Below are 24,603 nucleotides of genomic sequence, written 5' to 3' on the forward strand. Positions count from 1 at the left end.
CCTCTTCCGCCAGGTTGTCGCGCGCCACCTCGGCCGCGTGCTTCTCCCGCCAGCGCTGGTCGACGAGGGCCCGCAGGGCCGCCAGCTCGTCGTCGGCACGGGCGCGCCAGGAGGCGTCCCCGGTCTGTGCCCGGAGGCCCCCGAGCTCCGCGCCGAGCAGCTCATTCTGCTCCTCTAGGGCCTTCACCCGCGCCAGGTAGGCCTCCAGGCGCCGGTTGAGCTCCCACATCTGGAAAGATTCCTCCCCCAGGCAGCCCTCCATCTTGCTCGCAAGTCTGACCCACCGAAGGTGGAGAGACGCGGGGCAGAGGGAGAAGCCAGCAACTCTCAAAGCTCTTAGGACGGACGGGGAGGGAAAAGGGAGACCGGCGGGGACAATGGCGGGGCGGAGCGAGGAGCAGCCGAGCGACTGAACGTCGGGAGTGGGAACGAGGCTATTCATACTCCCGCCAGCCAGGCGGGAAAAGGGGCGGGACCCGAGCCTTAACCCCTGGAGTTCGGGAAGCGGGGCGGGCCCGCGTCCGGGCGCCGCGCTGTGCCGGAGCCTGGAGCCGATCTGAACGGCTGCCCGGGGAATCCGATCCCACCGAGTGGCTTTCTGAGGAAGGAGGCCGTGCCCAGACCTGGGCCTGTGGAGGGGGCCCCGGGGACCGAGGCCTGGGTGGGGGGAGGGGGTGGGACGGGGCGAGTCTCTGTTACCCAGCACACCCCGGAGCGGTACCATTTCCGGAATTCAAGACTCGGTTTCTTCATCCATAAAATGGGAGCAATGAGGGGCATCTCACGGGGCCGCTGGCCGTTGGTCTGTTTTGCTGCTAGAAATGCCGGGGGAAGGCGGCGTTGCAGAGAGAGGGCAGAAGGACACACATGTTCTGTTGGGAGGCCGCAGCACGTGCGCACACACCGGGAACCCGGGAGGTCCGGGGAGGGCTGCGCGCCCTTCCTACCGCTCTTCGGTAGGGCCCGAGGCTCACAAACCCACGTTTCAGGTAGGCCAAGGCCTCCCCCAGTTCTCAGGCAAAGGGGCCCCATCCCTCCCTCGGTGTGTGGGGGCGGGGGCGGGAGGGTTTCATGGGCAGAGGGTGCCCCCTGGTGGTGAGCAGACCAGGCCAGGAGGAGGAAGCAGGCGGAAAGAAGAGGCCCCGCTTCATCACAACCAGCCCCAGTTTCCTGAGCCTTTGTAAGGGGCCAGATCGTGTTCTAACATCTTACTGGCACTCCCTGACTGAATCCGCAAAACATCCCTTTGAGGATTCTGCAGTTCTGGAAGCGGAGGAGGGCGTCCTTGAGCTAGGAAGTGAGGGACAGGTAAGGTGTGGAGAACGCAGAGTAAAGGGCAGCAGGGCCAGAAGGGGACGGAGGGGATCTCTGGGGAGGGAACTGCTGCTCATGTAAACCCAGTTTAGGCTAGGAAGTGTTAACCCCTGCCTGTTATGTGTCAGCCGCCCTCGCCGGAGGAGCTCATAGTTTGGTCTGTGAAGGCAGCAGGGATGGAAGCTCAGGGTCAGCTGGTAGAGATAAATATAGCGAGATTATTACAGTACTTAGCTCCTGGGGCGCCTGGGCGGCTCCGTCGTTGGGCGTCTACCTTCGGCTCAGGTCATGATCCCAGGATTCTGGGATCGAGCCCCGCATCGGGCTCCCTGCCCTGCTTCTCCCTCTGCCACTCCCCCTGCTGGTGTTCCCTCTCTCCCTGTGTCTCTGTCAAATTAAAAAAAAAAAAAAAAAAAAAACTTAAAAAAAACAGTACTTAGCTCCCAAAGTGTCCACGGAGAACTGGGGAGCACAGAGCATGGACAGGGCTTCTGGGTGGGGGTAGAACAGTGACCAGAAGGCCATCCCACCAATACCTCCAACCCTGTCCCCAGGGCAGCTGGGCTTTGGAATCCACTACCAATCGTGGACCAGAGGCCCCAGAGGGGTCAGTGGGTGTAGAAAGGGGGACTGACTGAGGGTCAGTGCAGACCTGAGGCTGAGGCTTCTCCAGCCTCACATTACCCCACAAAGCCTGCTGTCTGGCCCGGGCTGTGGGCTCCCAAGACCTGTGTCCAGGAGAGAGCCCCGCGTCTGACTTTTGCACTTTCTGGCTAAATGACCTTGGGCAGATTGCGTAACTTCTCCAAGGGACCCTCAGTGTATCTGGTTGGTAAAGGAGGTTAATACCCATTCCCATAAGCTTGTTCCGAAGATCAAGCAAGCCACGTGTGGGGAAGTCTTTGAAGACCATCCCCACGAAAGCCATTACACTGGAGCAAACTCTCCCATGAACACTGGTGGTGAGTTTGGGGACCACAGGGAGCAAAGATGCTCTAGAATGTTGAGAAGAGTGGTGTTGATTTTCCAAAGGCAGGAGACAGTGGGTTCCAGCCTCCACGGCCTGACAGAGCCACATCGACGCTCAGCAGGTTGTAAACAGGTAAGTGATATTTGAAGCAATGACCAATTCAGGAAAAGAAGGCCCTCTGTGGGCGCATGGAGGCCCAAATGGCCTCCTCTCCCCCTCCCCCGGGGTTGCACTGGATTACCGGGATTTTTGTGAGGCCTTTGGCTGCACTTCTTCTGTGCCCGGGCCCAGGACACATGGGCCACATGATACTACAGTGGGCAGACACAAAGTTCAGTGGCCATCCCCAGAGATGTTCCTCAGAAAGCAGAGGAAGTCTCCATGGGGCTTCTTGCAGAGCTCTGTCCTCCGTCTTAACTGTCGCAGATTTTTGTTAAAGACCTGGGTGAAAGCCTAGAAGCCGCATTTGTCCAATATACAGATAGAAAAAAATGAACCAGATGATGTTTAGTAGGGATAAATGTAAAAATCTTCTTTTGGTTTCAAAGGCAACAGCCTAAGAAAGGAACAGTGAAGAGGAGAGCGGATCCACTGAAGACAGCCTGAGGGTCTTAGCAGACCACAGCTGTCATGAACCAACACTGTAAAATGGCTGCCCAGCCAAGTAAGCCATTAACGGACGCAGGGTGTGCAGACCAGAGGTGACAGCCCCCTTGCCCTCCGTATGTGGAGGATTGTTCTGGATACCATATTTTAAGAGGGACCTTGAGAGGTTGGAATTGATCTCAGAGGAAGAAGATGGGGCGGCAAGAGAACTTGGAGTAAGGTTTCATGAAGACTTTCTCAATACACTCATGTCCCAGCTAAGCTCCAAAGCTAAAAGCGGCAGCCTCTGAGCACCACACACCCCCTGAAGAGTGGTCCCACAGCCGCCGGGAAGGCTCTGCACCCCGTCTACATGGGGACGGCCACACTGGGCTGCAGGCCAGCCCTGGAAGGCAGGCTGCAGCTTCTCCCTCCTTGGCTCAGAGGGGAAGTGTGATGCCCCCCAAGGTGAGTAGGTGTGGGCTCCCGAGGGGACCAGTCCTCAGGGGTGGGGGTCCGCCTGAAGGGCACACTGGTGTCCCACTCCTGGGCCGGGAGTTTGCTCACCTGCCCTCTGGGCCTTGCTGAGTAAGGGAAACAGACTGTGGACAGGGTTGGCGGGGGATAGAGGGGGCCCCAGGGAGGGACAGGTGAGGTTTGGTGTGCCAAGAGGACTCCATGAAAGGAGCACCCCCTGGGGGAGTTCCATGCCTGAGGGGGGCTGATTACAGCACTGGGTAAGCAACACTCACCCCTGTTTCCCCCTCCTAGGAGGACAAAGAATCTCGGAGGGGGTCTGCCAGATGTCCTGAAGGGACCGGAGAGGGGGTCAGGGAGATCTCAGAGGGTCTCAGTTTGGTTACCTCTCCTCTCCCACCTTCTTTGCCTCAGAACGCAGAGCCCAGGGCATCTGTCGTTAACTTAGCCCCTCCCTTTGCCTCCCTGTCCCGCTCCTTCCAGCTAGCGGGCATGGGGCTGGCATGGGCCGGCTTGGCCCTCTCTCCTCCTGGCCAGGGGGCTGATGGACAGACAGCAGGTAGGGTGGAGAGAGCACTGAACAAAGAGCCCAGTCCCTCTAGGCCACTTGGAGGCGTCAGCGTACCCTTCTGGGTTTTCTCATTCATGTATTGGAACAGTACTCACGAACCCCTCTTGAATGCTAGGGGCACCATACGCACTGAATAAATGTTGCAAAGGAATCACGGAGGACTCATGTGGACCCCCATCCCCGGGAGCGTCTGGGCCTATCCGACACATGGGGCCGCAGAGTGTGATCCGTAGACAGGCAGGCAAAGCAGGATGCAGTGTGGTTAAAGCGGGGCCTTTGCCCTCAAGGCAGTGAGGAGCCATGGAAGGGTTTTAACCTCAGTCGAGGGGTAACCTGGTCGGATGTGCATCTTAGGAAGATCACTGTGGAGGACTGGGCGGGGGGGCGGTGGGAGAGACAGGCAGCATGGCCCATCACGAGGCCGATGCCCCCACCAAGCTTCGACATGATGAGACCCAAGCCCGGGAGTGGAGAGGGGGAAAGAGATGTGGGAATACTTAGAATGTCAGCTCCAGGAAGAGTGAGATGCGGGGATGGAGCGGGGGGACCGTGAAGACCCCCTGCTTGTGGCCTGGGGAGGTGTGCAGGGCGGGGCTCCGATTTAGAAGGATGAAGGCAGAGCGGGGCAGATGGGGGGGGAGCATGAGCGTGGATGAGGCTGCTCCGGGAGAGAAGGTCCAGAGACGCGCTGTCCCTCTCCATCTCCGGCCCTCCGCGTCTGGGATTCGGTGAGCAGCCCGCAAAGAGGCAGCCTTCCCGCTCCTGGCTCAGTGAGCACGGGTCTGTGCCCTGTCGTGGGGCAAGGCCACCAGGGGCCGCTGTTGCCTCAAGAAGTGCCACATCCTCCCCTGAAACTGCATTTCTAAAAACTAGGATTTAGGTAGTGAGGCAGGTAACATTATTGTGATCGGCCATGATTTCCACTGGAGGAGACAACTCAAGAGGTTAAGTCACCTATCCAAGACCACACAATCAGAATTCGGACGGCGCATCCCTCTCTCCGGGAATGAAGCAGATGGTGGGGTCACAGGATGAGTCAGAGGGGACGCGTGGAGAAGTCCAGTCTCTTCGTCCCTCATGCTTCTCCTGTCATCTCACTCGGGGCCACTGTGGGCCACACGGAGCCAGGTGGTGACCGACCTGGGACTCAAGCCCCTCTCCCCTGGTTAGAGTTGAGTCTCTCTCTCCCACCACCACGGGCCCACCCAGCTTTGGGAGAAGCGGACAGAGAAGGACAGGGGAGCTGCTGGGGGTGCACTGGAGGTGGGTTGGGGGGTGCGGGCTGGGCCGCCAGTGCCTGGATGTCCTGCCCACACGGAGCTCCCGGCAGGTGTTCACTGCCTCACAGACCACACCCCGGGGCGGAGTTTGGGCCGGGGCACCCCACTGATGGAGGGCACAGACACCCCGCCGCATGCCTGGTGGGCACGCAGGCCCCCGGAGCAGTGGAGCAGGGCTGTCCAGACTACCAGTTCTTTTTTTTTTTTTTTAAAGATTTTATTTATTTATTTGAGAGAGAGAGAATGAAAGACAGCATGAGAGGGAGGAGGGTCAGAGGGAGAAGCAGACTCCCCGCCGAGCAGGGAGCCCGATGCGGGACTCGATCCCGGGACTCCAGGATCGTGACCTGAGCCGAAGGCAGTCGCTTAACCAACTGAGCCACCCAGGCGCCCCCAGACTACCATTTCTTGAGGCACACCCGAGTCGGAGTCCTGCAGAGACGCCTAAACTCTCTGAGTCTCAGCTTCTCATCTAAGGTGGGACAGTAATACCTCCCCGGCCTGAACCCAGATTGCTCACCTCTGCCTGCCCGGTGCAAGTTCCCCGTGCCTGGTCCTCCCCAGGAGCTCACGTCTGCCTGTGAAGTGGAGCACTGGGTGAGGGAGGTGGGGACGTGGGTCCTGGCACCCGACACCTCCCGGGCACCGTCACCCAGGCCTCCTGGCCCACAGGCGCCGTCTGGGAGGGAACGCACATCTTCACTGGACAAAGGATGCCTCACCGTTCTCTAACGCGGGCATGCGAGTTCGCTCTCCACCAGCGGGGCACAAGCAGGTCCCATTGCTCCGCATCCTCTTGGCACCGTCAGGCGTTTGATTTGTTCCGGCCGCGAGGTGTGTTCATTTGATACAACTGTGGAATCACAGCCCCATGGATGAAGCTCACGAGCCTCACGCGGAGAAGGAAAAGCCAGGGGCAGAACCTAAATGTTCAAAACCCTGCAAAACAGTGTGTCCTGTGGACATAGTCAAAGTATGTCTGGAAAGCAAGTGGAGGATAAAACTGAAGGAGAGGACGGCGGTCCCCTCTGTGGAGAAGGTCAGAGATACGGGGGCTCGAGAGGTGTGCCACCGCGTGTAATAGAATTCTTGATGACAGGGGTGCCTGGGTGGCTCAGCCATTAAACGTCTGCCTTCGGCTCGGGTCACGATCCCAGCGTCCTGGGATCGAGCCCCGCATCGGGCTCCCTGCTCCGCGGGAGGCCTGCTTCTACCTCTCCCCCTCCCCCTGCTTGTGTTCCCTCTCTCGCTCTGTCTCTCTCTGTCAAATAAATAAATAAAATCTTAAAAAATTAAAAAAAAAGAATTCTTGATGACAATAAATACAGAGAACGGGTCATCTTGGGCCTGTGGGGGCTCTTGGGTAAAAGGGCCCAGGCTTTTCTTCTGTGGGTCCAGGAAACAGGCCTGTGAGGTGGAAGCTGTGTGGCCAGAGGCCAGCCCGGACAGAGGCGACCATCACCTGCTTCTGTCCTGCAGCAGGTGTTACCGAGGGAGACAGTGCCCTGTTGTTGGTGCACAGACCAGCCGCCTGCTGCAGGCTGATTCACCTGGGATCTGTCCTGAGGGCCTTGGCGGCTTCCCGTCCCGGCACTCCAACAATCTAGGAACGAACAGCAGTCCATCCTGATCCCAGGCTCCCTCTTCTGCCCTCCCTGGAGAGCTGCAGTTCCTGCCCTGAACTATTGTAAGAATGTTCTCTGGACCAACGCAAGAGGGAAGAAGTTAATTGCAGGCAGAACTTGCTTGCGTTGTGGGACCAACCAGGAGCAGAGTGGGATAAGACAGGAGGCAGCAGGGGCACTTCACCAGCCCCACCCCACCCCACCCCCGGCCCCTGGCCAAGTAGGAGAGGGGCCCCGGGGCCCAACCTGCAGGAGCGACTCCTGTCCAGCGCCAATTCCCCCTGCTCCCCGGGCTCTGGGAGGCCTGCCCCAGCCTCCCCTCCCTGGGGGAGGCTCCACTGGGAGCCCTTTGCTGGGCACAGGTCTCAAGATGGCATTAGGTGGAGCCCGGACACCTCCCCTGTCATCTATGGGATTTGGGGGCCACGCTGTCTCTCTGCTGGGAGTCCAGGGCTGAGGGGGGCCCACTAGGAGGGCATGTGAGGGGAAGGCCTTAGAGGCCAGCCCGGACTGAGGAGCCTGGGTGAATGGCAGAGAAGGAGGGGCTCCGTCCGGGCAGCTCGGGGGGAGGGGAAGGTATATTTATCTTGTGAGCCGGTGGCATTAAAAATAACCGGGGGCCCCAAGTAACCCAAGCTCGGCAGCCCTCTCTGTCGGTGGAGTCGGCGTGGAGGAAGCGGAGCCTGAGACCAGCAGTCCTGCTCCCCCGTTCCAGCCCGGGCTCGCAGGGATGGGGCAGGCGGGTGCCCAGGGAGGGAAGGAGGAGGGGAGCAGGGAGCTGGGCAGGAACAATGCTGGCTCCCAGCCAGGAGCCCAAGTTGGGGGCTGAGGCGAGGGGAGGGCCGGGAGAGTTTGGTGGAGAGCACAGGAAGAAAGGTGAGGGAGGTGGGAGCAGCCAGCGTTCCCACCCGGCCGCGCCCACACACACTCCCCTGCCTGGTCCCTGAAGCCACTGGAGACCGGAGCCTGTCCTCTGGGTTCCGTCCCCTTGAAGAGCGGACGCTGCAGCGGAGGCACTTAAGTTAGCCTTGAGGAAGGACTTCTCCTGAGGGATGGGGGCAAAGGGCAGGAGTGAGCCAGAGAGGGCTGTGGAGGGTGAATCTCTCCTCTGGCGAGTCCCTGGCCCCGGCTGGGCTGTGGCCCACGTTCTTGCCCTGCGACGGGCTGCTGGGGGGTGACCTCACCTTTCTGCCTATGCAGTTCCACAGTCCCTTGGCTGGCTTCTGCGTCAGGAGCCGTGATGACAGAAGGACAATTACAGGAAAGCTTGTCTGAAAAGTTTAGCCTCTGCTCGGGCGGGAGGAGAGGCCGCAGTTGAGCCCCAGGCAGCCTGAGGCTGGCAGAGGCCCCAGGGGCAAGAGAGGGCCGTCCTTCTCGGTACCCTGTCCCGCACAGCGAGCTCCAAGTGCCCACCCTGGCTCCAGAGCCCAGGCGGCCTGTGGAATGACACCCTGGGCACCTCGCAGGGGGTCAGAGAACATTTCCTCAGTGGCTGGGGGATGACGAAAGCTGTGTGAGGGATCGCATTGGCTCCGGCCACCGCGGGGTCTGCGCAGAGCTGAGCTCTGAAAATGTTTGTCAGGGGGATAAATGCTGCCCGTCTGTGAAGGGCCTGGCCTGGCCTGGCTCCTGGCTTTGCAGGCACCCCTGAAAACGGCAACACCTTCCCCCTGTGTCACCCAGGTCGGGGAGGCCCCTAGGCTTCCTGATGCTCAGACGCATCCCTGGGTGGGCTGAGATGGATGGCGGCTGGGTGTCCCGCCCCCATGCTGGGCCGGGGGACAGTGGCTCTCCCTCCCCAGGCTGCTCTGGGCTGAGCCCGGGATACCCTTGCCTTTAGGCTCCTGCTGAAACCTTAGCTTAGAATCCCCCACCTGAGACCGAAGGGCCCCGGCACCTGTCCTGGCCTCATAATCTGTGGCCCAGAAGGAGAAGAGAGGGGCCCAGCGAGGAGCACCTGCTTGCCCCACTGCAGGGTGAGAGACGAAAACAGACTGCAGGGAGACGAAGAGTTCTCTCCACCCTGAAGAATCCACTCCCCTCACTGGAGAGCAAGAGGGTGTGGAGGGGCCCAGCTGACACCTGCTGGGACTGAGCTGGTTTGTATTGGACCCAAGCAGCCCCCTTTTGTGGCACCAGTGATTTCCCTGCTGCCTGAGTGACCCCCCAAACAGGCCACACCCCTTTCTGGTCCTCAGTTTCCTCTCAGACAAAGGAGAGGCATGATCCCTGAGGGCCCTTCCTTCTGGGACTCTGTTCTCTGCTTCTAGAATTCCCAGCTTCTAAGATTCCACCTCGGGCGGCGGGAGGGAGGGCTGGTTGCTGAGGACCGTGCAGCTGTCTGCTCCGGCTTGAGTCACCAGCTTGAATCCCAGCCTGGCTTGACACACCTGCTCACCTCCGGGGGTGGGGGTGGGAGCTCAGACCTGAGTCCCGTCTCCTCCAGAGGCCCCAGGTGTCCCCGGCCTTCCTCCCTGCCTTCTGATCTCCCACGCCCCCTGCAAACGGCCGGCCAGTGCCCTGGGGGCAGTTGGGAGAGGTTGGCCAAGCCTGTGAAAGGTTGGCAGAGGCGCTAGGAGTGGTCTGAGGTTTCTGGGGTGCTGGGCAGGGGCAGAGGTTAGGCAGACGTTTAAGGAGGAGGCAGAAAAATGGAGGAGATGGCCTTTGAAAGTTCCTTCCCGTTGGCGGAGTTGGGTGATGAGAAAGGGACCAGAATGTCCTGGGACTTGAGTGATGGTTCAGGAGGAGACCATGGGCTGGGGTTAAGTGGGGTCAACCCTGTCTCACCCTGCCCCCCTTCCGTGCCAGTGACTGGGCCAGGGGCTGACCCTGCTGTGGGGAGCGATTGTCAGGGCCCTGTGGGGAGCCTGGGGGAAAGGCGCGGGGGGTGGGGGGCAGGAGGAGAGGGACCCACCCTGCCCCGTACAAGGCTGCTCAGAGGAGAAGAGAAGTCTCCCTGGAGGGGAAGGAGGCTGGGAAGGGGGGTGGCAGAGACCCCAGCGGCCCTGGCGGGGGGCGGGGTGCTGTCGGCCTGCCAGGTTCCTGCCGCTGCCTGGGAAGCGCCCAGCTCAGCCCAGAGATCCTTATCCAGCACAAGCACAGAACTGGTTTCTCGACTGGCAGCGCCAAGGGGGACAGGGACAGGAAGAAGCCAAGAGGTCAGGAGGGCAGCGGGCCTGCAGGAGAGGGGGGAGCGCCCGCCCGGGGGACCCCTGCCCTCGCTAGAACCACAGTCTCACCCAGCTCTGCTGGGGGCCTTGCTGGCGGGGGCACAGACACTGCATCTTCCTCACACCGATTCCATTTCTGCAGAGACCAAAGGGCAGCCCAGGCCCCCACTGTCCTCCTGCCTGCCCCCCATCTTTCCCAGGTGCGGCTGGCCCAGCCAGGGGAAATACCTGGTTGGACTCAGCTCCTCCCCCGCCCGTTTCCTAACCCCCCAACACTCCAAGGCCCTTGAGGTCACTGGGGGAGGGGCAGGGGAGCCAACAGGCATGGGGGTGGCCCGGGGGACCTCGGAGCCTGCTTCCTTTCATCCCCCGCCACAAAAGGCCTGGCCGCCCTGGTCCCATCCATCTTGCGCCTGCGGCGGTCCTTAGGCGGCCCTTTGTCGGGACCTGGGGTCAGAGGGCCTGACCAGCACGCCCCCCTCCTCTGACTTCCACTCCTGGGGCCCTCAGTACCCTCCCCTCCCCACTGGATTCCCCCCCTCCCTGACCCCTGCGTCCCCTCGGCCAGGCCTCTCCCTCTCCTCAGCACCCTCAGGGGTTCTGGCGCCTGGCCCACTCTGCCCAGCCTCCCCGGTGGGTTCCTGCAACTTGGCTCTTCTTGCCACACATGGGCAGGGAGCTGCCTTTGGGTCCTGGGGACCTCCGCGGCACCTGGGGCCCTGGCTTCCGCAGGCTTAGTCCTCCTCGGTCTGGCTGTGCCCTGACTCTCTTGGTTTTGACATTGCTAGGTCAGTCTCAGCCCCATGCACCTGTCTCTTGCAGAGTGTGTGTGTGTGTACCTCGGTTTCCCTAAGATGTTGGTGCAGGCTGTCCCAGTGTGGGTCAGGGCCCCTGCTGTGCGCGGCAGCCACCCTACCCCAGGGCAGCGTCCCACACCCCCCTCCCTTGCCCCTGCCCTCCTACCTTCTCTGGCCCTCCCGGAGGCCCTCGGTTCAGGACAAGAGGAGGCTCGGTGGCCCGGGGCCCCTCTGCTGCCCCCTTTGTGGTTGAACTCTGAGAAGCCTGACTGGAGAGAAGGTTCTGCCCACAGAATTTTGGGGATGCAAGCAGGGGATAGGGGCTCCTGTGCATTTTCTTCTAAAAGCACTGCTGAGCAATGAAGGCCCAGGTAACGGAAGAAGAGGAAGAGGGCCTTCAGGGTGGGAGGGGAAGCTAGAGGGACTTTCTCACGGGTAGGGCCAGGCTGGGCCAGATGGGTGAGGCGGCCCCTCCCTGATCCCATCTCCTGGGTCCAGGACTGTAACTTCCCTGTCATCTCAGCCTGGAGGGCGGGGAGTACAGAAACAGAGCCAGGGGGAGGGCCTCACCCTCATGGAGCCCCAGTCTGATGGGGGAGACCCTGTACCAGCCCTCCAGGAGCCCCCAGTCTGATGGGGGAGACCCCGCCCCTGCCCTCCAGGACTTCTTTGGAAACAGACACATCCCTCTTCTCCTCAGCAACTTGATTCTAGAAAGAGACAAACTGGTCAGAAAAACAAGAGCAGATGCTCCAGCGCAAAGGCATGAGAAAGGGCAGGGAGAGCTTGAGTAAAGGTCCTCCAGGGTGGGCATGGGAGTCAAGCTAAGGTGGGAAGGGTGGGCTGGGGAGTCAGCAGATTGGATGGGCATCCGCGGGAGCTGAGGTCAGGGATGGGGCGGGAGGGGAGGAAGTGATCAGAACAGAGATGAAGCTGGGCCTCAGGCTGAGGAGTTAGGATGCTTCTGGATTCAAAGAAACAAAACTGGCATCCAGAAGGCCCAGATTTATTTCTCTGTTTCTGAAAACAGCCCCCCCAGGACCAGAGCCAGAGAGCCACCCAGGACACCCCCCTTTCTCTCATCCCTCCTTCCTGCCTCATGCCTCACCGGGTCTCCCCCGTCCCTGACTTTCCGCCCTCTGCTCCGGCCTCTCCTAGCCTCTTGCTGGCTCCGTCCCCTCGCCCGCTTTTCTCCATTCATCTTCACCTGACAGCCAGAGGGGACTCCTAAAGCACATGTGGGATGCCGCCCCCTTTAAATCCTTCAGTGGCTTGTCATTGCTCTTGGAAGCAAATAAGACATATGGACTGGGGCCCTCAGGCCCTTCAGGTCCCACACATCCTGGCCCCTAAAGGCCCCTGCTGCCCTGCACTCCAGTCCCCAGACCTTGGACAGACCCAAACTGTCCTTGGGGCCTTCACCCTGTGGTTCTCCCTGCCTAGAGTACCTTCCCCTCTGCTTCACCCCACTGTGTCCATCAGGCCCCCTGAAGTTCTTTGTCCTCCCAACATGGCCACCTGCCCCCAGCCTAAGCGAGGTCTCCCCTGGTGCTCTCTCCCTCCCTCTGCCCCCTTTCCCTCCAACACCTGCATGGGGTGCACTCAGGAATTGAGGGGTGTATTTATGGTTTCATCATCTCTTCCCACTAAAGGGCTGTGCCCTCCCGCAGGCCCCAGGAGGGCAGGGAATCTTGCCCATGGGATGCATTTCTGCGTTCCCAGCACCCAGCACGGTGCCCGGCTCCCAGGAGACTCCCGGGAAACACTAATTGGCTATACCCATGAAAGGGCCCCCCACACTCAGAGAGGGGACCGGCTTGCCCCGGGACTCTTTACACCGTCCCCCCACTCCTTGGCCCTGACCCCTCTGCCCTCAGCTGCAGCACGTGGCCTCCCTGGGGCAGGAGCCGGACGCCTGGCCCCAGGGCACCCTGGTCTCGCAGGGAGAGGAGGCTCACCTGCCGCACACAGGCCATGAAGCGTGACCAGTGGCTGTCAGCACTGCCGGTGGGAGAGGCCGCTTCGGGCCAGGCGGGAAGCCAAGCTCTGGAGAAGCTCTGGGTGCCCCTGGGCGAGCAGGTGGCATGTGCAGGGGAGGAGCTCATGCAGGAAGGGCTAGGGGCCACGTCTGGGATGGCCGCTAATACCGGTCTGCACGGTAGTCTGCACAAAAAGAGGGGCTGTGGCTAAGGTGAGTTTTGTTTTGTCTTATTGTTTCTGAACAGGGCACTGACATAAGACAGCTTATGTTTTTGGTTTTTTTTTAAAGATTTATTTATTTATTTGAGAGAGCGAGAATGAGAGAGAGAGAGAGAGAGAGAGAGAGAGTACATGAGTGGGGGAGGGTCAGAGGGAGAAGCAGGCTCCTCGCTGAGCAGGGAGCCCAATGCGGGACTCGATCCAGGGACTCCAGGATCATGACCTGAGCCGAAGGCAGTTGCTTAACCAACTGAGCCACCCAGGCGCCCGTGGACAGCTTATGTTTTGAAGGACCACCCCCCTCCTGCCTCCTGGCCGCATCTTGGAGGGTGGGTCAGAGAGGTAGGACCTTGGCTTTGTGGGGGCTTACTATTGCTAAATGCTATGTACTTAATGAGATTTATTTAACTGCTACAATGCCTTTGCGAGGTGGACATTCTATACGGTTGCTGGATTATAGATGAGAAGTCTGAGAAAGCAACTCTTCTCACAGCGAAGTGCTCCTTCCCAAGCCCCCGGGCTCTGCCCCACCCGTCCCTCCTCTGGGCCCCTGGCCCTGTCCGCAGCAAGTGGGCCGGAGGACAGTCATGTGACCCCGCAGAACCAAACCCCTTCTGGCATGAAGGTATGGACCCTGGGAGAGAGTCTCTCTTTTGGGGGGACCCCAAGCTGTAAGCACGTGAGCTTGGGGCATCTGAAGTCAGTTTTCCGCGAGGTAGGGAGGAGTTCCGTTTGACAGGGTTGAATGTGGCCAGTGCACAAAGGACACAGAAATGAGCAGGACAGGGGGCAGGGGAAGCCGCTGGCCACCTTGGCTGGGTCTGGCTGGCCCCCACGGACACTCCCCAGCAAACAAGCCATTGGATTACAGAACGAAGGCTTGGAGAAACTGAGTAGCTTGTCCAAGGTCATGGAATGAGCAAGTGAGAGAACCAGGACAGGAACCTCTCTTCCAACACTTGTGCTCACTTGCCCCCACAAAGCCATGAAGACGGACGAGCAGGCCAGGCAGGCCCGTTAGAATGTGCTGCGGTATGAGACCAGGTGGGCCGGGAGAAGGCCCGGTGAAGGGCCCTGGCCTGCGGAAGGAGGGCAGGTACTGGAGATGAGCGTGGAGCTTGGGAAGATGCAGTAGAGCCTTGACCTGAGCGTGAAGGCGTGGGAAGGTGGGGGGGAGCTGGCAGAAGGGGTGTGTAGGTCTCAAGGCCGAGATAGTCCTGTCTCAGAACCAGAGGGCGGGCAGGACCGGAGTCTCATCAGGAGACCCGGGCGGGAGCAAGGCCAGCCTGTGGGCATTGGTGAGCTCATCTGGAACCATGTGGGAGGCCAAGGCCAGGCCTGGGGTCACCCAAGGATTAGAGTTGGAGGAGAGAAGGAACATTGGAGGAACGTGTGGGAGAAGGTGGGAGTCAGCTCCTCGGAGCCCGGCGCCCCTGCTGAGAAGTCCAGGACTAGCCTTGGGAGCCAGGGCAGTGCAGGAGGCTGCAGGGGTGGGCAGTGGGGTGAGGGGAAGCCCCCCACCGCCGTGGCCCACCTGTCCTGCTGTGGACACCATGCTTCCCACACCATGCTTCAGACGCAAAGTGGAACTCAGGCGACTCATCTGTCCCCTTCCCAAGGAGCCAGAGACAGGTTGTATTTTTTTAAACATTTTAATAAAATTAACCAATAAATATTCTACACTGTGTCGGCTACAGGGACAAAGAGCGGAAGCCAGAGGGCCATCTTTCCCACTGGGGCCCTCAGGTCCCCTCCCAGAAAGAGGCTGTGCTCTGGGCTAGTTCGGGACTGCTGGCTTGGGAGGGGGAGTGTTCTGGAAAGGGTGATCTGGGCTCTTGCCATCCAGCCCTGAGCCCAGCTGGAGGCATCCCAGCATCCCCAGAAGTGAGGGGTGGGGAGGGGAGAGCTAGCCTAGAAGGAAGGAGGGAGGGGCAGTGAGGCAGGGAGCGTGGAAGGGTGGGCTGGGGGCTCTGGCAGCTCTTGGACCCACAGCTGCTCACTCTCGGACATAGACCCTGGTGCACACAATATCATCCGCCGTCATGGTCTGGAAGGACACAAGTCAGAAGTCATCGTTAACCTGGAAGGTTCGTGGTCCCTGTGGCTTCGGGGACCAAACCTACTTCTAGATTCAGGACCAACAGGCAGGAGCTGGTCCCCACATGCCCCGGTGTCACAGGAGGGAGGATGGTGATAGAGCCCCAGGGCTCTGTCCTCCACCCTCCTCCCCAGGCCAGGAGGGTCGTCGCCCAGAGGAATGCTGGGCCTCTCGGTGTGCATCCGCTGTACGCGGAGGACCATGTCCCGGTCACAGAGCGGCACTGTCCGGCCAGCAGCCCCCTCGGGAGGCGGGGGACCAGTACAGTTGATCTTGAACCTCCTGCGCCCTGGAGTGTCCCAGAAAACCCCTGAAGGCGGCGCTGGACTGGTAGGAGGCAGGCCTTACCAGGACCAGCTCCCCGTCAGTGGTCAGCTCCCTGGTCCAGGAGGTCTTGGGGCCCTCTCCCTTCAGAAGCCTCTGCTCGCAGACCATTTTGTTCTCACTCTCCCAGTTCACCAGGCTCTGCAAGAGAGAGGCCACGTGAGTGGGGCCCGCAGCAGCGAGAGAGAGGGACTTTCTCCACTGGGAGTGGAGCAGAGAATCCAGGAAAAGACTGGAAAATGGCCGGGCAATGGATGCCATGACCCCGAGGGACTCACCTTACAGGGCCTCCCGTCCACAGTCTGCTCCTCAAACTCTTCTCCGATCTTGAAGTTAATCTCCGTGGTGCGCACCGTGGTGGAGGTTTTGATGTAGAAAGTATCTCCCTCCTGTTTGATCTCCACGGCCGACTTGGACGCTGCAGCCACGGCAATCTTCCTCAGCATCACATTCACCCCTGCAGGGAGAGGAGGGAGGCTCACCTTCAAGGGAGCTCCGGGCCCCTGCCTCACCCCTCCCCAGGGCCCAACTTGGGCAGAGCGGCAGCACCCCGTGGGGTCCCACCTTGCTGACCAGTAGGCCCGGACCCCAGTGTTCTCAGGGGCAGCCTCTCCCCACTCCCCTCACCCAGCAGCCAACCTCACCTTGGCCCGGTTCACCTCACTTGTAGCCCTTTATCCACCCTGCTTGCGACCCTCTGCGGGGGGTGGACCCATCAGAGTCACTGTGTCTTCACCCCGGGCCAAGAGCAGGCCAGACCCTCCCCGGCCAGGCCTCACCACTCTTGTCACAGAAGTTAGGGCTCGTCTCCTTTCTGCCTCATGCACCTCCCCTGTCTGGTGCTAGCTCAACCTTCCTTTACCCCATCGCTGTCCCTCTCCTCAGTGAGGAGCAGGGACTCTCAGCAGGTGACGAGCTGGGGCGCTGTTCCCCTCTATAGAATGGCCCCAGCCTGGGGAAGCCAGAGGCTCTGCAGGAAGATCCATTGGACCCTGACATCCACCTGGCTCAGCCTCCCTTGCAGGCCAGGTGACCCTGGGCAAATGGGTGGCGCGTGTGGGACCCAGAAACACAGCGCTAGGCACACTGTGCTATTATAGCTGCTATTATTTTTACTGGGAAAAGGAAACCAAAGAAAGCCAGAGCTGAGGCTCAAAGTTCCCTGCATCAGACCGTTGCTTGCCCGGCCTCCTGGCAGGCTCCCGTGCCCTTCTCCCCTCAAGGGACAGACAGGGACCCCGTTCCCCCCCCTCCCCCAGTATGTTCCCTACTCTAGGATCACCCTGAACTCAGGTGGTCAGGTCTTGTTCAGGGTCTGTGGATTCAGAGTCCCTGGGCCTGTCCCTCACATCCTTCCCCAAACTGGGCCCCTCTTCTTTGCTTCCCAGTCACGAGGAAGGGTGGAGAAGCCAGGAGAGCAAGAAGACAAGCAGGCAGGAAGGTCTTTCTGGCCGGGGCCAGGTCTAAGCATCATCAGCCCACTTCACCTGCCTGGTGCACCCCCCCTCCCGCAGCTGGAGCAGAGACCTTCAGGGAAGCAATGGGTGGGGATGAGGGGGCCAAGCAGGGCTGGGTCAGGCAAGAGGACTCCCTGAGTTCCTAGAGAAACAAATCCTCTTTTCCCTTGGCACTGAAACAGACCCACTCTGTTCCAGAAAGAAGGGAGCGGGAGAGCAGGAGGACGCCCCCAGCAGCCCCAGGAACCCCCTTCTGGGCCGTTGATCTCCTGGGTCCAGGGAGAGGTTCTCAGATCCAGTGGCCTTGGCAGAGCAGACACACCCCACCCCATCTCCCCTAGAAGCCCACCTGACACTGCCTACCTTTTTCATCTTTCTTGTTACAGGAGCAGAACCTGCTCATGCACCCTGCCTACTGCAGTGGGTGGGACAGGTTTTTCCCAAACACCTGAGCATTCCTCACCAGGAGAGGGATACTTGACTTGGGCAGAGGGGGCAAGGAGGGGCCGAGGTTCCTGCAGGGGCAGGGCTGCGTTCCAAGGAGATGCCACTCCAGCCAGGGCTGTTTGTCTAATGGGTCTGTTTTCAATCTGCCCCCAGCAGGGCCTGAGGAGGGCACGTGGCTCGGAGAGACCCCGCAGGGAGGACAAACAGACCAAAGACAGACAACAGGACTGGGCTTTGGCTCTTATTCTCCAGCTGGGCCTCTGGGTGTGCCGGGCCACCTCCTGCTTCATCCACTGGGGAGAGGGGCCAGAATCCAGAGGTGGGGAGGGAATGGCATCTAGGCTTTCTGAAGGGAAAATGTTTTGGCGTTTAACTGCAGCAAGTGGAGAGCGAGAAAGACAGGGCTTGAAGAAGTCTTGTGGTTAGACGAAAGAACTAATGGCAAGGAATATGGAAACACAGCATTCCAGACCCTTCCCAGGTCCAGACTCAATCCTACACCCCACCCTGCACAAGGTATGCCCCCCGCCTCCTCCCACTCAAGGGAGGGGTCACCGTGTTCAGTCCAGAAATCCAGGGCTGCAGGGCTCCTGGGGGGGGGGGGGGGCTTCCCGATTACTGAGGTCCTTAACTCACCCCCCTCTCTTCCCAGAGCCCCTCCTGGTGATCCCACTCTCTACCCCTCCCCACACACCAGAGGGCCCACAGAGTTGGGAAAGGCAGTTAGAGGAGGTTTAACTTTCCCTCACCTTTAACCAACACACCCAGCTGGGCTGCAGCAGGTCTGGGGTGGGGGAGGGAGACAAGAACTGGGATTTTCGGAAATGGGGGGTTGGGGTTTCACACGAAACCATTTGTTGAAATCTAAGAAAGTGATAATTATCCAGAGCGACTGAGGACTTTGGAGCTGCCCGCTGTAGGAAAATATCTGTGTCACAGACGGAGGGTGGGGGCACAGCGTGGGAAGTGCTGAATGGGGAGGGAAGGGGCAACCGTTAGAGCTGGGCTGGCAGTTCACCTGGAGGGTGGAGCCCGGCGCAGAGGGATAAGGAACCTGCCCCCGAGATGGGCTACTGGCTGTGGGAGTGGGGGGCAAAGAGGCTGGCTGAGTAAGGACCCAGGCCCCCAGCCTGGGTGCGGGGTTTGCAGCTTCTGAACTGCCCAGAGCTCCCGGCCCCACCCCCAGGGATACCGACCTCGTGCTTCTGGTTTCTACTTGGTTCACAGGCTGGTCACTGCAGGAACTGGCATGGGGGCGGGGGGCGAGGGGACGCCCCGCCGGAGAAAGGATCTAAATGTCCGAGCCCCGAGCCCCCCATGCAAGCGTTCGGCCCCTTTTCTTGGGGACGCAGACACCCAACCTCCCGCGCCTTGACCCCCGCCCTGCTTTCTTTCTCGTGCGGGAGGACTCCGCGCCGCCCTTGGCTCCCCGGGAGCTCTAAAATCTCCTTACCCAGCACTTTGAGCAAATCCTCGAAGTTTTCCGATCGGATGATCTTCCAGTTGCCAGAGAAGTTGGGCATGATGGAGGCGCGAGTGGCGATCCCCTTAGATGCTTTGGGTGGAGCACTGGACGTTGAGTCTTTTAGTCACAAGAGATGTCGCGGTCGCCTTCGCCTGGTCGTGAGACTCAGGACAGGACACTTCCCAGGACAACCCCAGAGTTGGCTTGGGCTCCCGCGCGGGCAGCTTTTATACCCTGAGCGGGGCCCGCCCCTGCCTGAGAGAAAGAGAGGCAGAGAGAGAGAGAGAGAGAGAGAGAGAGAGAGAGAGATGGCCCCGCCTCCCGCCCCGCCCCCACCCCACCTGGGGGGCCCTCAGGCCCCGCTCCCCCGCCTCTGGATCTGGCCCCCCGTGGGCGGGTCCGGGGCTAGCCGGGGGCCGAGGCAGCTGGCTCCCGCGCGAGGGATGGCTGGGGAGGCGACACGGGCAGAGCGCTCGGATTGGGCTCTCCGCCGAGAGGAGGGGGCGTCGGGCCCGGGGCGCAGATACTCAGGTCTCACGTCCCCAGGGTCACGGCTGGCTTGGTCCCCGCCCCTCCCCAACCTGACTCGGTGCGTTCGACTCCTTGGCGCCGGACACCCGGCGACACTACCAGCGGGCGAACCCCGCTCCGAGCCGGCGCTAGGGAAGAGGCGGGCGGCCGGGCTCGGCTCCACCGAAGCCTGAACTGGTCCAGCGTGACCGCCCCGAGCTCAGAGAGCAGCCGGGGAGGCCAGGGGTGGCTGGGCCAGGCCCCCAAGTGGGGCAACGGCGCCCCCTGCTGGAGAGGCTCGAGGAGGTGGGAGGGAGCGGCCCCCCTACCCGCGCAGGCCTCCCCGGGGTTCAGGGCTGCCGCAGTGCCGGGGGACTCAGGACGTTGGCGCGGAGAGACTCCTTCCTCTTAATGAGCTGGGCGGGCATCGAAGGGTTAGGCAGGAGCCCCGGGCGCGAGGCTGGGGCGGGGGGCAGAGGTCACTGCCAATCACTTGACACGAGCTCTTTATTAAGGCGCTTTCTCCGTCGCTTGGCTCCCCGAATCCCCAGGGGATCGCAGCAGGCGGCAGGGAGGGGAGGCGGGGACGGAGGCGTGGAGCCCCGGCGCGCCGCGCTGCCACCCAGGTTGGAGGGAGACTGGGTGCCCCGGGAAGGGGTGGAGCGGGGTCTCGGGTGTCACAATCCCGCGCCGTCCAACGGGCAGAAGGAGCGGCCGCCCCTCCTCCAGCTGCTACGAAGCGGGAGATCAAAGGAGGGGGCAGGGCCCAGCTCCCCGCCGAGACCCCTGTGGGGAGGGCTGGGAGCCCGAAACAGGAGGTCAAGCGGGGAGCCCGGGAGACTGGCCGGGAGATCCGAGGCCAACGGGCAGGCGGCGCTCAGCGTTGCTGCGGCCCAGCGGCCCTCCGCGAAGGCGTGCACGTGGCCCCGCTGCCCGCACCGCCCCCCCCGCCCCCCGGCCCCGCCCCCCGCCCAGGACTGCGCTCCCAGCTCCTGGCGAGGCGGGCAGGAAAAACGCCACATCTGGTCCTAGCGCTGGCCCCTCCCCGCCAGCGTGGCCACGGGAGGAGCAGAGGACAGGCTCATTGAGGTCCTGAACCCTTTTCGTTAGAGCCCTGGAACGGTCTAGCGTGTTGGGGGCCTTGGCTGGGGAGGCGTCGGAAGAACAGAGCCAAAGCAGAGGGGCTGGAGGCTTCACCAAAGACTGGAGAAGGCTGGAGCCTCTGCGCTGTAAAGAGGGAAATCTCTGAATAATGCATGTGTTGAAACAGGAAAGCAGCTCGGGTGCCCCTGAGCGGGAGGGATGGAGGTGCTATGATAGAAGGGACTCGATGCACCCCCCCCCACCGCAGGGGGAGGCGATCACCTGTCAGGTTTGCAGAAGGGAGCTGGATGCTTCAGTCTGGCTTTAGGGTTCAGGGTTTGTGTGGGAGGGCTCATCTGGGGGTGGGGGTGGCCTGGGCTTCTGGAAGTAGGAGGGCAGCAGGTCGGAGCTCTTTGAGGAAGGACAGACAAAAGCAGAGGTGGGAGGTGGTGGAGGGAAGGGGGTGGCCCCTAGGGGGTGCTTGCAGCCCGCCCCGTGTTCCTCCCCCAGCGGCAGGCTCTCGCTGCTGTAGGTAAAGGGAGGGGGATTAGGTTCTGACAGTGAAATCCGGCTCCTAGCCAAAGGGATGAGGAGAGGCTTGGGGGAGGGACCATGGCAGGAACCCCAGCACCCCTCCTTCCGCCTCACTGCCCCCACCTCCTCCACCAGGTCAACCTGCCCACCTCCTCTCCACACCAGCCCTCTGGAGCCCCCAGCCTGAAGGGTCCAGTCCTGGCTCAGTGGGGATCTTTCCTACTGCAAAAGAGAAGGGCCAGCTCAGGCCCTCTCCCCCGCAAGCCTGGTGACTCAGGATGTTAAAAGCTCACCCAAAAGACGGTCATCAGGAGGCCAGACCTACAGGAGCAGAGGGGGGATGTGGTCTGGCTGAGGATCCTGGGGAGGCTGGAAAGGGGGCTCCCTGGGGTGGGGGCAGGGAGGTCTGGGCCCAGTCCCCTCTCTTCACTTCCTCACTCCCCCCACTGCCCTGGCGGCCAGAAGTTCCAAAGACACAGAAGTAAGACACAGGGAAGTTGGGCTGGGAGGGGAATTTTTTCCAGATGTGAGTGTTTGTGGTTTGGCAGCTCTGGGCCTGAGCTCCAGCCCCTGCACCCCAGCCCTGGCTGAGGGAGGTGGGTAGAGGGTCTGGAGCAGGGTGCCAGGAAGCAGGTCTCAGCTTCCAGAAACCCTGTTTGCCCACGGGAGCATAGGGCGGGCAAGTGGAAGGGGCTTAGGGAAGATGCAGGGGAAGGGGGTTGGGGGACACTGTGGGTGGGATAAGAGGATTGGGGGATGGGAAAGGAGGCTAACAGTGGAGGATGGGGGAGCCTAGGGGCAGGGAGCAGGCCGGGAGCCAGGCGGCGGGGAGGGGCTTAGCCCCTGTCAGTCACCCGGTCACAAACAACTGGCTTTAATTTCCCGCCAGGATCAATGAGAAGGAATTTCCTAGTGTCGCTGGCCTTTTCATTAGGACCAAACCTGACGCAGGTCAGCCCTGGGCAACCCATTCTCCCTTTCTAGGAACCTTGGTCATACCCCTGTCGGGGGCTCCCCCAGGAATTTGGGGGGAAAGGTGCAGAGTTGGTTGCTCTGGGAGAACAGAGGCAGAGTGGGGGTGGGGTAGGGAGGAAACAGGCCTGAGAGCTAGGCAAGGAACCTTCTGGGGCTTTGTTCCCATGGTAGTGAGGCTAAGAGGAAAGTGGCTGGCTTTGCAGCAGAAGGAATGGAGGTGGGCACGCTTCTGGCTGGGTGGAGGAGCGTGAGCACACATCCGCGTGCACGATGGAGGGGTGGGGGGCTGGGGGAGAGGAGCTGCCCCTACCCCTCTCCGCCACTCCCCTGAGGATGGGGCAGGAGGGACCACCCGCCCAGCTGGGGATGGAGAGAGTGGAAGAGTCATGAACCCCTCCCCCTCCCCCCCAACCGGGACAAGGAGATTCTCTGGCCAAGTTCAGCACTTGGAGAAGCGCCTCACCCCGAGCAGTGTTATTGCATCTGCTGGGTCACAGAGTTTGCTGGCTGGGAGTCCTGTAGAAATTAAACCCAGGTGAGGCTGGACACTGGGTCTCTGCCACTCAGCAGAGGGGCAACAGAACAGGCAGAAGTTCTGCCAGAGCAGGGGGGTGGGTCTGAGAGCAGAATAAAGGAGCTAAGAGTGCCTGGGGCGGGACAGTGGTGTCCCCTGGTCCCCAAGCCCTCAGGATTCCATGCGGCGCAGTGTGAGCTCAAGCATCCTGCCTCCTGGTCCGGTCTAACCCTCAGTACAGAGGGGAATGTTCCATTCTTGTCTGTCTGCCTGGGCTCAGGGACCCAGCCCTTTTCAAATCTGGTAAGGCCTGGCCCGGATTCTCCCCACATCAGATTGCTGTTAGAGCAGGGAATAGGGCTTCCCGCCAGCTGGGAGACCAGGTCAGAGACCTGGAAAGCAGGCAGAGTCCCTCCAAGCCAGGGAAGGTGCAGGCAGGGAATCCTGAGTGACTCTAAGGGGCAGCTGGACTGGAAAGGAGGGAATGGCTGGGATCTCCAGGGCCAGCCCCAGGCCGCGGTGAAGGAGGCAGGGGTGGCCGGGCAGGGTCAGAAGCTGGGGTGGGAGCAGGGCTGCCGGCTCCAGGAGAAATCACAGAGCAGGCCAGGGTCTATGCAGCACCCAGGCAGCCAGGCGGCTCCTCTGTTGTTCTTGGCTCTGCTACCTGGTTCCCAGCTGCCAACGCTCTCCTCGGGGCTGGGCCGGGCACGCTGAGCTGGGCAGGCGGGAGGGAGGAGGTGTGGACGCACTGGCTGAGGACGTGTCCAGACTAAGTCTTGTCCCCCGAGAGAGGCCCCTGGCTCTGCTGGCCTCTTCAGGGGGCAGCACGGGCGGGGGGAGGGGCAGCCGTGGGAGAACCTGGAGACCCTGCCCACAGGCAGCCGGCGCACTGCTCTTGCTCTTTGACCCCTGGCTGCTGGCTTCTCTGTCCTGCTCCCCTTGTTCCAGCACCCGGACTGGTGCTTCCTGCTGGCCTGGCAGAGGGCATCGCCTCTTGTCCCGCTGACGCCACGGCCCGTTTCCCTAGCCTGCTGCAGGGACAGGCACCAACGTCCGGCTCCCTTACTCTGGAGACCTGCTTTTTAGAGAACCTCCGAGGTAGAGGTGGGAATCCAGTGTGGCCGGCACTGTTGAGGGCAACTGCCAGCATCTGGAGCTGGACGGGCCTGGCCCTGATCCTGGCCAGCCGTGGCCCCCATTTCCCCTCCTGAAGGACTCCCCCCCAACCCCCTTCCCCCAGGGCAGCACTGCTGGATGGAGAAGTCAGGCAGCACCGTGACCTGCAGTTAAACTCCTCTTGGCTTTTATGAGCCAGTGACTGGGGCCAGACCCCTCTGCCATTCCCACCCCCTGCCCTGCACTGGTCCCTTAACCCCTGGCAGCCCAGGTCAGGAAAGGGACGGCCGGACAAGTTTGGCAGGCTGAACACCTGGGTTTGCAGGGTACCTGGGGACAGTGGCTAGCCCTGGAAAAGAGGGACAGCCAGCAACCTAGCCCAGGACCTGTTCTGGGGAGCCCAAACCGTCTCCCAGATGCCTCCTCTCCCGCTCCCTGAGGATGGGAAACCGAAGAAGAGCCGGAGGTCCAGGGAATCCCTCTCCCCATTGAGATGATCTGGGGTTTCTGGCAGAAGAAAGAAATCAGCAGGGCTGCAGACTGGGTGGGTGCTCTGCTTCCTCTCCAGCCTGAAGTGCAGAGGGTGGGCACCGGGCCAGAGAAGTGGACTCCGGGATTGAAGAGGAAAGGGGCAGGGGGGAGGGGAGAAGGTCAAGGTTCCCAGAGAAGAGACAGGGGGGTTTGAGGTACTGGATAAGGCTAGAACGAGGGCACTGGACTCACGGTCCCTGGGAGCAGGGGCAGGATAACAGGAGCGGATGGCTCAACCTCAGGAAGGAGGTCAGTCAGCTTAGGGAGGAGTCCTCCTCCAGGCTCCTCGGTGCTCCCAGTGCAGCACGCCTCCGGACCATGATACCCAGCTGTCTGGGCCCCCGCCTGGCTCCAGGGAGGAGGCCAGAGCCCCTATTAGGTTCCCCCAACCCCAGGGCTCTTCCTGCTACAGACCAGGCCCAGGCTCCACGTTCCTTAGGGCCAGTGGGCCAGACTCCCTAGAGACAGAACCAGAGGTGCAGGGGATTTGAGCCGAGTGAGGGAGGCCCTCAGAAGCCCGGGTTCGGGGTCCTTGCCCCCACACCCCCATCTTGAGTGGGC

General features: G+C 61.4%; 2 protein-coding genes across 2 annotated transcripts in view; both read right to left on the bottom strand.

The window, feature by feature from the left end:
- Window positions 1-343, bottom strand: part of NES (nestin) — a 9,234-nt gene extending 8,891 nt beyond the window's left edge. Inside the window, exon 1 of the mRNA XM_044916007.1 lies at window positions 3-343. Within this exon, the coding sequence (XP_044771942.1) occupies window positions 3-262 (260 nt within the window). The 5' untranslated portion in view covers window positions 263-343. The remainder of the gene's footprint in view (window positions 1-2) is intronic.
- A 14,288-nt stretch (window positions 344-14,631) lies between these two features.
- CRABP2 (cellular retinoic acid binding protein 2) lies at window positions 14,632-19,055 on the bottom strand. Its single transcript, XM_021681959.1, has 4 exons — window positions 18,768-19,055; window positions 15,689-15,867; window positions 15,435-15,551; window positions 14,632-15,035 (listed from the first exon to the last, which is right to left on the bottom strand). The coding sequence occupies exons 1-4, from the start codon at window positions 18,835-18,837 to the stop codon at window positions 14,985-14,987; spliced, it is 417 nt and encodes a 138-aa protein (XP_021537634.1). The 5' UTR covers window positions 18,838-19,055; the 3' UTR covers window positions 14,632-14,984.
- Between the last annotated feature and the right edge of the window lie 5,548 nt (window positions 19,056-24,603).

This window comes from Neomonachus schauinslandi, chromosome 6 (genome assembly GCF_002201575.2).
Source record: "Neomonachus schauinslandi chromosome 6, ASM220157v2, whole genome shotgun sequence".
Classification (NCBI taxonomy): domain Eukaryota; kingdom Metazoa; phylum Chordata; class Mammalia; order Carnivora; family Phocidae; genus Neomonachus; species Neomonachus schauinslandi.